Here is a 13374-nt window from a genome sequence, read left to right as displayed (position 1 = left end):
GGAATTGCTTCTTAAATTTCTCATGACTTAGTGACTGAAGAGCAACAACAAGCAAATATACTTGATAGCCCTTGGGCCACAACTAATGAGCCCCTGGGCTGCAACTGCTGAAGTCCATGTGCCCAGAGCCTGTGCTCCACAAGAGAAGCCACCAAAATGAGAATCCCATACACTGCAATTAGAGAGTAGCCCCCATTCTCCACAACTACAGAAAGCTCGTATGTAGCAACAGAGACCCAGCAGAGCCAAAAATAAAAAAATAAAATAATTTTAAAAAGCTTTTAAATTATAAATTGGACGACTCAAAAATGAACATCGTAAAGTTAAAAAAAAAATCACACAACTGGGAGAATATATAACAAACATGCATCAGTGGGGGGATAAAAAGGATCAAGAATGTATAAAGAGGCCACAAATCAATAATAAAATGGCCAAAAGACATGAATGGGCTTTTCAATAAGAGAAAATATAAACAAACACATGAAGAGATGCTCAATCTCTTTAATAATAAGGGAAATGCAGATCAAGAGCATAATTTACACTTTGCTTGAGAAAATTTAAGAAGTTTGACAATACCCAATATCCATTTTTCACACATTTCAGGCAGGAGTATTCATGGTTCCATTTTGGAAAACAATTAGGCATTGTCTCGTAGAGGTGAATATCCTCACACCTTGAGTGTGTGTGTGCTGTGTCCAACTCTTTGTGACCCCATGAACTGTAGCCCTCCAGGTTCCTCTGTCCATGGGATTTCCCAGCAAGAATACTGGAATGGGTTGCTATTTCCTCCTCCAGGGGATCTTCCCCAGCCAGGGATCAAACCTGTGTCTCCTGCGTCTCTTATATTGGCAGGCAGATTCTTTACTGCAGAGCCACTAGGGAAGGCCCAGCCTCACACCTTATGACCCAGCAATTCTATCCCCACTTGTATACTCTGGGTAAACATTTGTACACATGATCCAAGAAGAGTATCAAAACATTCATGACAATACATTCCAAATATGGGAGGTGGGGAAAAGAGCCCAAAAACCCCATCAAGAGAAGAATGGATAAACTGTGGTATATTTCTCTAATAGCATACAATGCAGCAGTGAAAATGAATAAACTTCAGTCATATCTCTCAAGATTTGACCAGCCATTGAGAGATTTGTAGATACAAGGGAGCATTAGCCAAGGAATTGTGGGCAGTCTCAAGAGGCTGGAAAAGGCAAGGAACTACATTCCCCACTAGAGCCTCCAGAAAGGAATACAGCCCTGTGACACCTAATTTTAGCCAAGTGAGGCCCATTTTGGCCTTCTGACCTGCAAGACTATAATACATCTGTGTTGTTGAAAGCCAGTAAGTTTGTGGTAATCTGTCACAACAGCAACAGGAAACTAGCAGAGTGTGTACATGTGTAAGGTTGGAGAGGGTGTCATGCAATAGAGGAGACTTCCTAGGGAGGGAGGGAAAGAGGGGAGTGAAGGAGGGAGGGATGGAGAGAACTTTCGTTTTGCTCACAAAGATTTGGTTTGGGGCCTGGAGCCAGCTTCTCTGGTAGAGTGACCTTCAGTGTCCCCCGAGCATCACCTGAATGCCCAACAGGGGCCTGACAGTCTGCAAGAACCTGAAGCACTTGTTCCCAAAGGTCCCCCACCAGGTGGACAGGCCCCAGCAACTGGTTCCCAATATAAAAAGAGGAAACTGAGGCCTGGGACAAGGGAGGTACAGCCAGGAGCAGCCCCCTTTCTGAGGACAGGAAATGGCCAGATGCCACATCTTAGAACTCACGCTTCCTGGGAGGGCAGCCTGCTCCTTCCACAGACTTCCCACAGTCAGTCAAGGTCCGGCAGGCTCCTGTCAACACCTATACTGAGAATGCGGCCCCACAATTGCTGGGTGTCATCATAGTGGAAACCCTCAACACCCTCCCAGCCCTTCCTCCCTAGAGACAGGACCACAAGCCAAAGCCAGGGCCCACTTGACCACAGTCCAGGCCCAGCCGGACCCTTGGAAGCAGAACCCTTGGGTTCCATGGTGTCCAGGGAGCACTGTCACAATGGGGTGGGGAGGTCCTGGGATTGGGTAGGATGAAGGGGAGCAGCATTCCACCACTGGGGCACAACTGGCCATAGGCCCTAGGGACAGAAGGGGCAAGGCAGACTGGGAAAATCTCCACATAAGCCAGCCCCACGCCTTCATGCAGACTGTGTCCAACACCCAGAGCACCTGCCTCCCCCATGACGGCTCCACCTCCATTGTGGGAAATCCTCCCATCCTTCCAGGCACCACTTGCTCACCCCCAATCCCCAGGCCTAAGGAGGAAGAATGGAGAGGAAAGTCAACGGAGGAACAGATGCTCCGCTCAGCTACTCCCAGATCCCCACCCAGGGGAGGAGGGAGTGTAGGTTAAAGTTTTCTTGGTGGGAAACTTGAGGAGTGGCCATGGGATGGCTTTTTCTTTCTCTGAGAGGAGGATGAGATGCTATCTGGTAGGGGGTAAGAGGAAAGGGGACAAGCAGAGTGGACCTGAGAAATAGCCACCAGTGAGAATTGGAAAACAAGCTGACTTGAAAAGCTGGTAGGAATACAAGGTGCTGCTGAGGACTCAGGAAGTGCTGGTGACCGTGGGTTCAGAGAAGAGAGCCGCGAGTATGATGCTCTCTAGCTGTGCCCAGCTCTTGGGGTGCAAGCAGAAAGAAGGCGGACAGTTGGGCTAACGTGCTGCTATGGTTGTGCTAGTTGGACTGTCTTGTAAAGGAGGCCAGCCCAAGAGATACAATGTGGGGATCCACCGGGAGGGGCAGGAGATGAAGTAGGGTTCCAAGGAGTCATTTGCCAGCATCTTTTTCATACTAAGGAGCAACGCAGAGGTCCTGGGGTGATCACTGAGAACCCCTGAATATTCTTGAAGAAAGCCTAATTGTAGGAGCCTCCCAGGGCCACTGACTGATGATTACTCACTGCAAGTCCCAAAAGAACCAACACTAGTGGCCACCAAGTAAGAAGACTTCTGCCCCCTTCTCTTACCCTGCATGGGCCCTGCAAGAGCCAGAGCATCAGAAAACAAAAGGAAAGAGGGGCCTAGAGAGGGACAGAACCACGTCCTGCCTCTCCCCGCCACTGGTCCTGAGTGAAGGGCAGGTGAAGGAGAATCTCTGAAGAGAAGGCAGCCCTGAAGCTGTGATTCTGACTGAATCAGTCTCCTCTCAGCTAGACCAAATGTCTTGTGGGTCCCACCTTATCCATTCAGGCCTGGTCCAGACACTGGAGGAACTGCAAACTTCCCTTTGTCCACCTGCCTGGATGGGCCCATGACTTCAAGGGCTGGGAGAGGCCCTACTCAGCTGTCCTGTTCTGGGCCTGACTATGTTTTCAGGACAGGGGGAATCCCAGATGGAGGGGATCTGAGGAGCCATATCCCCAAAGAGTGTCAGAGAACAAGTTAAACCCAAGACACACCCAAGATTCTAATCCAGAACAGGGTACTGGGGATGGGGTTTTGGGGATGAGCATGGTTTTCAAAGGAGGGAGGCCCATCTAGGATGCTTCTGAGATTGGGCCAGGCAGTGGGTGGCTGGCTCTGGGGCCAGCTCACAGGGTACTGCCTCCATTAGCAAGGCTGGTGGTGCTCACAGGTCTGGCTATTTACAGGGGAGTGTTTAGGCAGCTCTCTGCTGCTGCCGGTCTAGCTTTGGAGACACAGTCATACAGCTAAGTGCCGCTCTAAAGGCTACCCTGGGCTGGAAATACTTCCCGAGGCCTCCAAATCCTTTTCTGAGAGCACTGCCTTCAGAGAGCTGGAGGAAGCAGAAGGTCATCATTGGCTATCTAGGTACTGTCCTCATTCCTCGCCACCTCCTCCCCAAAGTATGGGAATTGTGAGGGCTCCCTCTGCAACAATGGACAAGTGGTAAAGTAGAGACCTGGCCTTCTGGAAGAGGGGCCACTGATGTGAGGTCCTGGGTTCAGAGAGAGCAAGCACCTCACTGTGGTCAGGATTCTTGCTCCAGGTCGTCGACAGTGTCCTTCAGGGTCTGGCCACGTGTCTCTGTCAGCAGGGCCGAGTAAGCCGGCCCTGATGGGGAGGCTGCTGTAGATGAGCACGAGGAGGGACACGTGATGCTCGCCCAGTAGGATCATGAGTGGCATGAGGATGCCCCTGATCCTTGAAAAGATGTCCACCAGCGCCATGCCCGTCTGCCTGTGGGAAGGCTGGCAGAAGCTGAGCGGACCTGGCCTCCCCTGGGTCCACCCCAGCTCCTCCCACAGTTCCACCCCAGCTCACGTCCTTGGAAAGCCCCGATGTTTCATCTGGTCTCCCCAGACGTGCACGGTCCCCAGGCTTCCTCAAGTCCACCTAGCCTTCCCGCCCCATCAACCTGCACTTCTCCTGGTCCTACGATGTGGCCTGCTTCTCCCACCTCCAGGCCTTCTGTTTGCCGGCTGCACTCCTGCCCACCTATCCAGTCTCCAATCAAAGGCTGCACCTCCTGACCACCCCCCACTCCCACTGCAGACTTCCTTCTGAGCCATTCATCAAACCTGGACTCACAGTATTTAGTCCTGACAAGGCCAGGCTATGGCCCTTGGTGTATCTGCCCTCCACTGCCCTCCTCTGCACTCCCCTGACTTCATCCAGCCCTGGACCCCATCCAGCCCTGCTGCCCCAGAGCCAGTCCTGTAAGTTCTGTGGGGAACACTAGGGAGGGCAGAGGAGGGATGGTCAAAATGAGGGTCTTGGGAGCAGAGGATCCAGGGTTGCACCTGCCACCCTTACCTGATGACAGTGGGGAGGAGCTCAGCAGAGTCCACGTAGAAGATGGTAAATCCAGCCGCCAAGGCAAACTTCCCCACCAGAGCCAGCACAGTGACCACCACAGGCAGATCTGGTGGAAGCTGCCCGTCAGCCACAGGGAGAGTGGCCAGCCCACCCCCTGGGCCCTGTCCCTGCCTCCCAAACTCCTCACCCCTTGTGCACCCAAGCCCCAGAGAAGCCCTCACTCCTGAAAAGGAAACAAGGGGTCTCGGTAGCAGGGGTGGGTGTGGGCAGAGGCCCTGGTATCTGCTGGGATGAAGATGATGGTGATACACGTGAGGCCACCCAGAACCAGGGTCCCCGACTGACTCTACCTGCGGCCCATCCATTCCATTATAAAATGCTGCAGCAGCAGGCAGGCACCTCGACTGCTCTGAAGATTAACTGTGTCAGGTAGATGTTCAGGCCAAAGTGCCCCACCTTGAGGCCCAGGACATAGAACATCAGTTCAGTTCAGTTCAGTCGCGTCCAACTGTTTGCAACCCCATAAATCACAGCACACCAGGCCTCCCTGTTCACAGAACACCAGGCTGTTCACAAACCTGCAGTTCAAGAGTCCTTCTCAGTGCCAGGTGATGAGACCCCATCGCACTCAGAAAGAGAGACTGCCTTGGCCAGGAGCCACTACAGGAGACAGAAGCACAGCCAGCAAGCGACCCAGTGGTGCCCAGACAGCCACCTCCCACAGAGACATGGCAGCCCTTTAGTTTAGGCCTCAGCGAGGGTCGTGGGCCCTGAGTCCACTCACCAGAAGAGAATCAGGGTCTCCTTCCGGAGCTAGGGGTGTTGGAACATAACTAGGGCCTTCCCTGCGGGGCTGGTCTTCTCTGGGGCCAGCTGGGAGGGATGTGCAGAGTGAGGGGCCAGGCAGACCGGTCTGTGTGGTCCCATCAGGCAGGGCTGGCCCAGTGCTGCAAGTACCTGGCTCAGGAGCTGGGAGGAGAGTTTGTGCCTGTTGATCAAGGCCACTTTCTGGATCAATTGTTTGGCCTCCTCTCCCCTCCCCCAGGTAAGGAGCCACCGTGCAGATTCTGGCAGGGCCCTGTGGGTCAGGAATGGCTGTGACCTTGGGGCCTGTCCTAGCACACATACACCCTACAGGCCTCACAGGCTCCCTCTCCCAGACACCTCTCTGCATGCACCACCAGCCAAGAGGTAGTTTGCCTGGGAAATATCTCCTCACCAGAAGCAGAAGGGCAGAAAGACAGGTGCCGTGCCAGCAATCTGGAAGAGTCTCCAGTTCCGGATGTCACAGGCAAGTCCTGCAAGAGCCATCTGCTCCGGGGAGAAGGCGCACTGTGCCAGGACCACTCTGTAACTGGAAGCAGGCAGAGGCTGAGGCTGGGCTGGACCCCACCCTATCACTCCCTGCCATCTGAGATGCCACCAGGTCAGGGGCTTGGTCCTGGTCCAGTTCAGGGCGTGCCAGTGCCATCGCCTTAGGTGCATGGAGCTGACTGGGCACCCCAGGCAGCGTGGGAGTGTGGCCGTGCAGGCCCCATGGCCTTGCTCTGCCGCTGATGGCTTCAGGGCCCAGATACTCACGTAGGGTGACATTCCTGAAGGTATATCCAGCGGCGGCTGTGGCCACAGAAAAGCACAGGACCATGCAGAGCTCAAAGCTGGGCATGAAGGCTGTCCTCATGCCGAGGATGGCGAAGAGGAGCAGCGGCACCAGGAGAGTGGCCTTGTGGCCAATCCTGGGGTTGCAAAGGGGCAGGTCGAGGAGTGAATCTCTCTGAGGGGAAAGAGGAAGGGAGACCCAGCCCCAAGCTCTTTGCTGGGTGCTCTGTCTGTGGGAGGGTGCATGGCCCCAGCTGGGAGTCCCATTGCAGGTAGACAGGGCCTTACCTGGAGACTGGTGAGAGGGGCCCTGGGGAGAACCAAACTCTGGGCCAGGAGCCCAAGAGCATGCTGGGTCGGGGGAACTGGTCAAGGTTCTTACCAGTCGCAGAGGGGCCCGAAGGTGAGCACCCCAGTGAGGAGCCCAGCCACATACACTGAGGTTTCCTTCAGATGCTTCCGACCATAGACCATGTTAAAATGAGGTAGACACAGGCAGATGTGAGCTCAGGGGTAGCTAAGGCAAGTCCTTCTATCAGTTAGACCATGCATGACAAACCTCTCAGGACAGAAGTGGGGCAGGTTCCCAAACTGTGCATCAAGGTACCCCAGGGCACCAGCTTTGTGAACTCAGTGCACGACATGACACTTAGAAGTGTAAGAGGAAACACAGTGACAGTCAACACCTGTTTCATATCAAACTACCAGCTCCAGATGGTTCACGCAATTCTTTTCAGTGATCGGTGTGAAGTTGTGTTTTTGGCAAGTGCTGTGGAAAAAGCAAAAACCACGTGAAGCCCACAGGGCTCAAGGACTGCGATGGGTGGTTGCCAATATATCCTATTAGGAAGTAACTGCACTTACTTGAGGATGAAATTCAAACGTTTTCTTTTGTGTATTTTTTTAAACAGCTACTGAGTTATTAGTATCTAAATTCTGAAGTTTTGTTTCTGTTTTATTTTTGCTGTTGATGGTTTTTGTTTGTCTACCCCACGGCACGGCACGAGGCATCATAGTTCTTCAACCAAGGGTCACATTGGAAGTGCAGAGTCTTGACCACTGGACTGCCGGGGAAGTCCCTCTTCTTAAGTTGTTTGGATCAAATTACTTATTCTATGAATCGTCTAGGCATTTTTTTTTGGCCTGGAGATACCATATAAAATTATTGACCCACTACGGATGCACGGTTTGGGAACCCCCTGACAGTCACTAACTGCTTCTTCCTGACAAATGGGGCCTCTTCCCTGTAACTACGGCACCCCTGTGACCTGCTTGGGCCTTTCAGACTTTTCCCAACTGACTGCAAAATCCCCCTGAAACTCCCATCATTCTCAGGCAATCAGAATCCTAAGGAGCCCTCACATATCCCTTAAGGAAAGAGATTAGGATGCAGGAACATGAACCCTGCACACACATGGTGATGGAGGGGAGACAGCCTACCTGGAGACTCACAGAACCTGACGGACAGATTGGAAGTCCAAGTGAAGAACATATGGGCGTCCATACAGATCTGTACACACGTCCACTGCATGTGCACACACAACAATGGCATGTGACTGACCCCCGTTTGTGTGCCCCTCAAGGAAGTTCTGTGCCCCCTGCACACCTCTCAGCTCCATACTCAAGTGTGCGCAGGGGGATCATGACAGGTGAGTTCTCCTCCAGAGCTCACGGAGACAACTTCACAATATTAATGCGTGCTGAGTGCTTTCTCTGGATTGGGTACTATGCCAAATGTTTCACATGCATCATCTCACATAATTCTAGCAACAATCCTTGACTTACTAGACATAGCTTCAGCAGCTAGTCCTAGGTCCTAGAGTTGGACAGCTGGATGGCAGTGAGTTCAGACATCTTTGCTGGACAGGAAGTGAAACTAAGGGAAAGCTAAGGTAATGTTTCCTGAGTGAAAGGATGAGTGTATGAAGGAAGGAAGGAACCAATCAATACCTTCAGTTAGCTGAGAAGCCAATCTCCATGAGTTACCTAATCTTTAGCCAAAAATTAACCAATTCAGGAGATAGTATTTTGCTCCTACATCTGTCTTGAAGGACAACTGTTAATTTTGTAAGAGCTTTAAGTGACCATCAAATGATGAATGGATTGCTCCTGAGAGTGAAGTGTGGCAGGACCGGGTACTTGGAACTTGGTGTTCCACCCAGTTCTATCCTGTTTGCTTTTTTGTCTCGCCACCACAGATCGCCTCTGTAGTTAGATATTGTTTAAAATAAAAAATTATGAATAAAGGTCTGCTGAGTCATTCTGTGTGACTTTGTTAGCTGATCTGCTGGTGTCTTGAGTTTCCCATGTACAAATGAAGATGAAACAGGTTCCTTAGTACCACCTGATAGGATAAAAGGAATGAACACCTACAACATAGGTAGCAAAGTGGCTGTGCTAAGTCAGTTCAGCTGAGGCTGTACTAACACAGCTTCATGAGGCCCAAGAAGCACACAGCTGGTGACAGGTGTCTCGGATACAAGGGGCCTTCATGCTCTGAAGACGCGAGTGCCAAGCCATGGGACTCCACCAAGGCTGCCTCCTCTGCTCAGTGGACACCATTCATTAATCCCATCTTATCAAATTCTCTAACTCCCATGTAGGCTTATTATTCCCTCTGTTTCGCAGAAGAGAGAGGCCTGGAGAGGTGCCAAGACCAACCCCAGTTCATGTGCTGGTGTCATGTTGCAGATGGAAACGAGACGAAGAGGGCTCCAACTTGGGGCACCAGGTGTCAACCTCCCCAGCCCTAATGCCTACGGTGGAGAGTTCTGTCTGGGGCCTGCCATGGTGGACTGCAGAATCCCACCCCATTTCTTGGAGCACAGCCCATCAAGTCTCATTTCCACTGTTCCAAACCATCAATGGCGCCCACTGGTCTCTGGAAGAAAGTCCCAATTCCTTAGCACTGATATCTGAGACTCTTTAAGAGCTAGCTCTTGTCTTTTCCCAGTCCTCTTTGTATGTTAGCATTGCTCACACAGGCCAGGGGCTTTCATGCTCCAGACCCTAGAAATGGCTATTCTCTCTGCTCTGCACGCCTTCTTTCTGTGGTTCCAGGACAGACCTCATTGTTTTTCCTATTCACTGATGGTCCAGTGACCTCTGTGTTCAGAGGTTTGTGTGAACAGGGCTGGGAGTCATTTTCTCTTTTACCAAGAATGGGCACCCAGGAAACGCTGGACAGGTAGGCTGAGAAGGAGAAATGTACTCTGTCATTCACGAGCACACAGCTTATAAGGAAATGTTTTTTTTTTCTTCTCAAATCTGGATTATCTGTATTTCACTTTGCATGTGATGCTGCTGGTTATAAAGGAGACTTGGGATATCAGCTCAGAGAAGTCCCCAGAGTCAGCGTAGCTTGCACTGTAGCTTCTACCCCTGCTTGTAGACTGGAAGCCAGGATGGACACCTCACACAAGGCAGCTCCACTCTGGGCCCGAGTTTGAGGTTGTCAAGTAGTTGGAGGCACAAAGTACCAAAAGCGTACATTCACTTAGGAGTTGCAATCCTTGGGAGGGTGGGTCTGTGGAAACATGTCAGGGAAGGGCCAGAGGGCCAAGGTCCAACACCAGGGTCAGCAAAGACTAAGTTGGTGACTGAGGAGAGAGAGGCCCTTAGTCCTTGAGAACATCCCTTTCGTCCCATGAAACCTGCCCACCCCTAGCCCAGGCAAACCAAGTTCCTGACACATCACCTTCTTCCTGTTACCAGGCCTTTCTTTTTCTATTCTCTGTCTATGAAGGCTTTCTCCTTTTCCCTATTAACCTTCTTCTGGTCCCTGGGTACCCAGCTCACACACCAACTCCTTCAGGGAGCTACCTGCCCATTCTCTCCCCAGGAAGAAGCAGAATCTAGCCTCAGAGTTCATTGAGCCTCTGTCCCTCTACTAGGAGTACAGGTCTTCTCAGAGGTGAACAGGGCGCCTCTGTTCTGATGGTGCCTCTGTTCTGATGGCACCTCACATACTGAGAACTCAGGAGCTGTTGGTTGGATGACAATTCCATGAACAGTCCAGCAAAGGTTGTGAACAAGAGCTAGGGTTGGCTCTGAGCACTCTGGAAGTCTGCCTGAGCTATAAGGATGGTGACACTTGGCTAGATGGGCAGCGAGTTTATGAGCACCTGTCGAGGCAGACACAGCATCTTAGGATGATGAAGATCAGATCTACCATCGGTGAGACACTGAGGAGATGAAGGAAGGGGCACTGAGGATCAGACAAACCCAGGCTGGCCTAGATCCAGGGGCTAGCAGAGTTCAAGGTGACCTACTCCCCCTGTGAGTGGACGGAGCGGGAGGATCAGGAAGAAGGCAGGAGGACAGACCTCAGGCTGCTGGGTGCCCTGAATGAGTCCCAGGTTCACTGGGAAGCATGTGTGCTGCCCTTGTCAAGTCATCTCCCTATTCTGTGCTCCGCCCTACTGTCTGGGAAGCAACCCTTCTTGCTCTGAGGTGGCTGGAGGGGGAAAGTCTTTCTACTGTTCTGCTGGGGCCCCTCCTAAGAGAACAGAGTTAGCATCAGCAATTGCTCAGGTATGTGCAGGACAAGTCCTAGAGTTCCTCGTGGCCTCCAGCATCTCAGAGGCAGGCAGGCAGGCAGGAAAAGATTGAGAGAGAAAGGCTGAAGGCAGGGACTCCAAGGCAAGCAAGCAGGAAGGTAGACGAGTGGGTAGGGAAGGGGTAGGACTGCAAGATTCGTTAAACAAGGAAGACAGGTAAGTGGGCAGACACACAGGGGGTGGACTGGAAGACAAAGGCAAATGGGAGGGCAGATGCAAACCTAGGAAAGAGAAAGGCATCAGAACAGTTGGACAGGAGCGGCAGGAAAGAAGGCCATGGGGCAGACAGGCGGAGGGACAAATAAAAACAGAGATGAATGGACAGATGGGCAAACATCCCAGACAAAGGGAATGGATGGAGAATTAGATGGGCCGACAGGCAGAGGACAGAAAGCAAAACAGGCATGACAATGGTCATTCAGGCCTGGGGTGAAGAGGCAGCTTCAGAGGCAGTCACACCAGAGACTGAGGGCAGAGCAGCAGGCAGAGCAGCTGACTGACTCAAAACACTTAGAAAGTCAGACTGACGTACAGCCTTACCTCATCCTCTACGGACAAGGGCCTGCCTTCGGGATAGACCCAGCCCGCCTCGCAAAGCTGTGTCTCACTGAAGCTGTGGCTGAGGACGTACTCCAGGCTGGCACCATCGGGGGCAACTGGAACATGAGGCAGGGCTCGGGACTGCCTGAAGCATCCAGGGGCAAGCCCAGGGCCAGCTGCTCAGCCGCGCTCAGGTTCAGAGTCTGGTTCCTGACACAGGTCACTGAACAATAGTGGGCCTCGTCCAGGACCATGAAGACCTGGGTGAACACGTAGAAGGCGGTCAGGAAGCTGGGCACACTCAGCAGTATCAGCAGCTGCACCTGGAAGTGACCAAAGCTGCCCAGTTCAGCCAAGACCTGGGCAAAGGGAGCCACAGTCACTGGGCACCAGCTCCTTAGCTGGGGCTACCAGCTAGCTTTGCAGCTCGCTTGGGGTAATGGTGGCAGCTGTGTTAATGTTTAATCCAGCCTTGTGTGGCTCCACCTGTCATACCTCTGCTCCTGAGCTCAGGTCTAGGAATGACAGAATATGATGAAAAAACAGTCCACTCTGGCTTGGAGGATCTGAGGATGTTTGACGGACTGCGGGACAAGGCAATACCAAAGGAACTTCTCAGGCCTAGCACACAGCAGCGAGCTCTAGTCAGATATTTCATGGTGTACAAGGACCACACTCCTAGCTGCAACATCCTCTACAACTCACTCCAGTGCAAACCCCTCCCATTGTGAAAGAATCCAAATTCTGAGCGTAATTTCAATGCTGCAGGGCAGTTGCTACTCTACTTGACAGAGGGGGGCATGGCAGCAGAGCAGCAAGGACCAGACTGCATGTTAACTTGGCCAGGAGTACAACCACCCTGGTCTCATGACCCTGACCTTACTGTCTCCTGCAGGGTCCCTAGCACGTGGTGGTATGCAACACCAGTCATCCCAAGGGTAATAGTAAGGCCAGGAGACCCACCCAGGGCATACATGCCTTTCCCTTCAGCAGCACAGCTAACACGTGCATCTTCATCTCTACCTAATCAAGGAAGAAACCATTAACACCTTCCCACAATAAAAAACAAATGCAGGCGGCCCCAGAGTAGCCCCAACCACCCCAGGCAATCTCGGTGAGCATCAAAGGACAAAGCCCCATCTGGGGGTCATTCCTATAACCTTGCTGGAGTCTAGGTTAGGACAGGGCACAGCATGGGAGGTGGCAGGTCAGGATTCTTATAGGAACCTCTCACAGATGAATGGCCCCGTCTCTTTTCTACCCTGGGGGTCTTACTGCAGGTAGACCCTGGGCTTGGAAGGCATCTAATTATGGGAGGATCAGAATGATGGGGCAAAACAGACCATTAGGGGAAAATACATGCTTGGGTGTCATACCCACGTTCACCTATTTGTGTAGCCCTTGGAAAGTCTGTTTTAAATTATTTTAAGAAAAGAGATGAGCAGAGGTGAAGAGAATGTGAGGCAGTAAGGTTGTGCAGAGCAGCCCTGGCTATAATGTTCCCCTACCTGTGGCCTGTGATTCAGTCCATATGAAGGGAGGGTCCAGGCAGGGCAGATGCTGGAGGGGAGAGGCAAGCGTCCACAACCCTGCATAAGAAGACACGTCTCTCTGCCCCCTCCTCCACCCTAAACTTCCTGCCAGGCTCCCCACTGTCACCAGCCCCACCTCTTGCTTCCTCACCTAGCTCCCTTGCAAGTTCTTGTCCTCAGCACAGCCTTGAATGAACTGCCAAGAAAGCAGATGCTACCAGCTGCCACTACTCACGTCGGGGCTCAGCCTTTGTGGGGGAAACTGAGGTGGAGATAGGAGAAGCCTGTGCTCAGTCGTCATCTCTTCTGTCTGATCAGGGAAAGGATTTTGTAGTCCTTTCAGCTCTAAGGCTCCAAAGGGACTGGGGTTAGGAGGTAGCA

The 13374-nt window shown here is 52.2% G+C and overlaps 1 protein-coding gene across 1 annotated transcript; it reads right to left on the bottom strand.

Annotated features, from left to right (window-relative positions):
* Positions 1-483: 483 nt before the first annotated feature.
* SLC22A13 (solute carrier family 22 member 13) lies at positions 484-12392 on the bottom strand. Its single transcript, XM_060402713.1, is given in 13 exon segments — positions 484-4045; positions 4047-4184; positions 4761-4872; positions 5049-5141; positions 5144-5271; positions 5548-5636; positions 5721-5841; positions 5983-6163; positions 6345-6499; positions 6745-6847; positions 11467-11568; positions 11571-11862; positions 12345-12392. Coding segments are annotated over 13 exon segments (1632 nt in total). The 3' UTR covers positions 484-3975.
* Positions 12393-13374: the final 982 nt, after the last annotated feature.

Source organism: Ovis aries, chromosome 19 (genome assembly GCF_016772045.2).
Source record: "Ovis aries strain OAR_USU_Benz2616 breed Rambouillet chromosome 19, ARS-UI_Ramb_v3.0, whole genome shotgun sequence".
NCBI classification, from domain to species: domain Eukaryota; kingdom Metazoa; phylum Chordata; class Mammalia; order Artiodactyla; family Bovidae; genus Ovis; species Ovis aries.
Note: the sequence above shows the minus strand (reverse complement) of the source record. Positions and strands in the feature narration are given on the sequence as shown.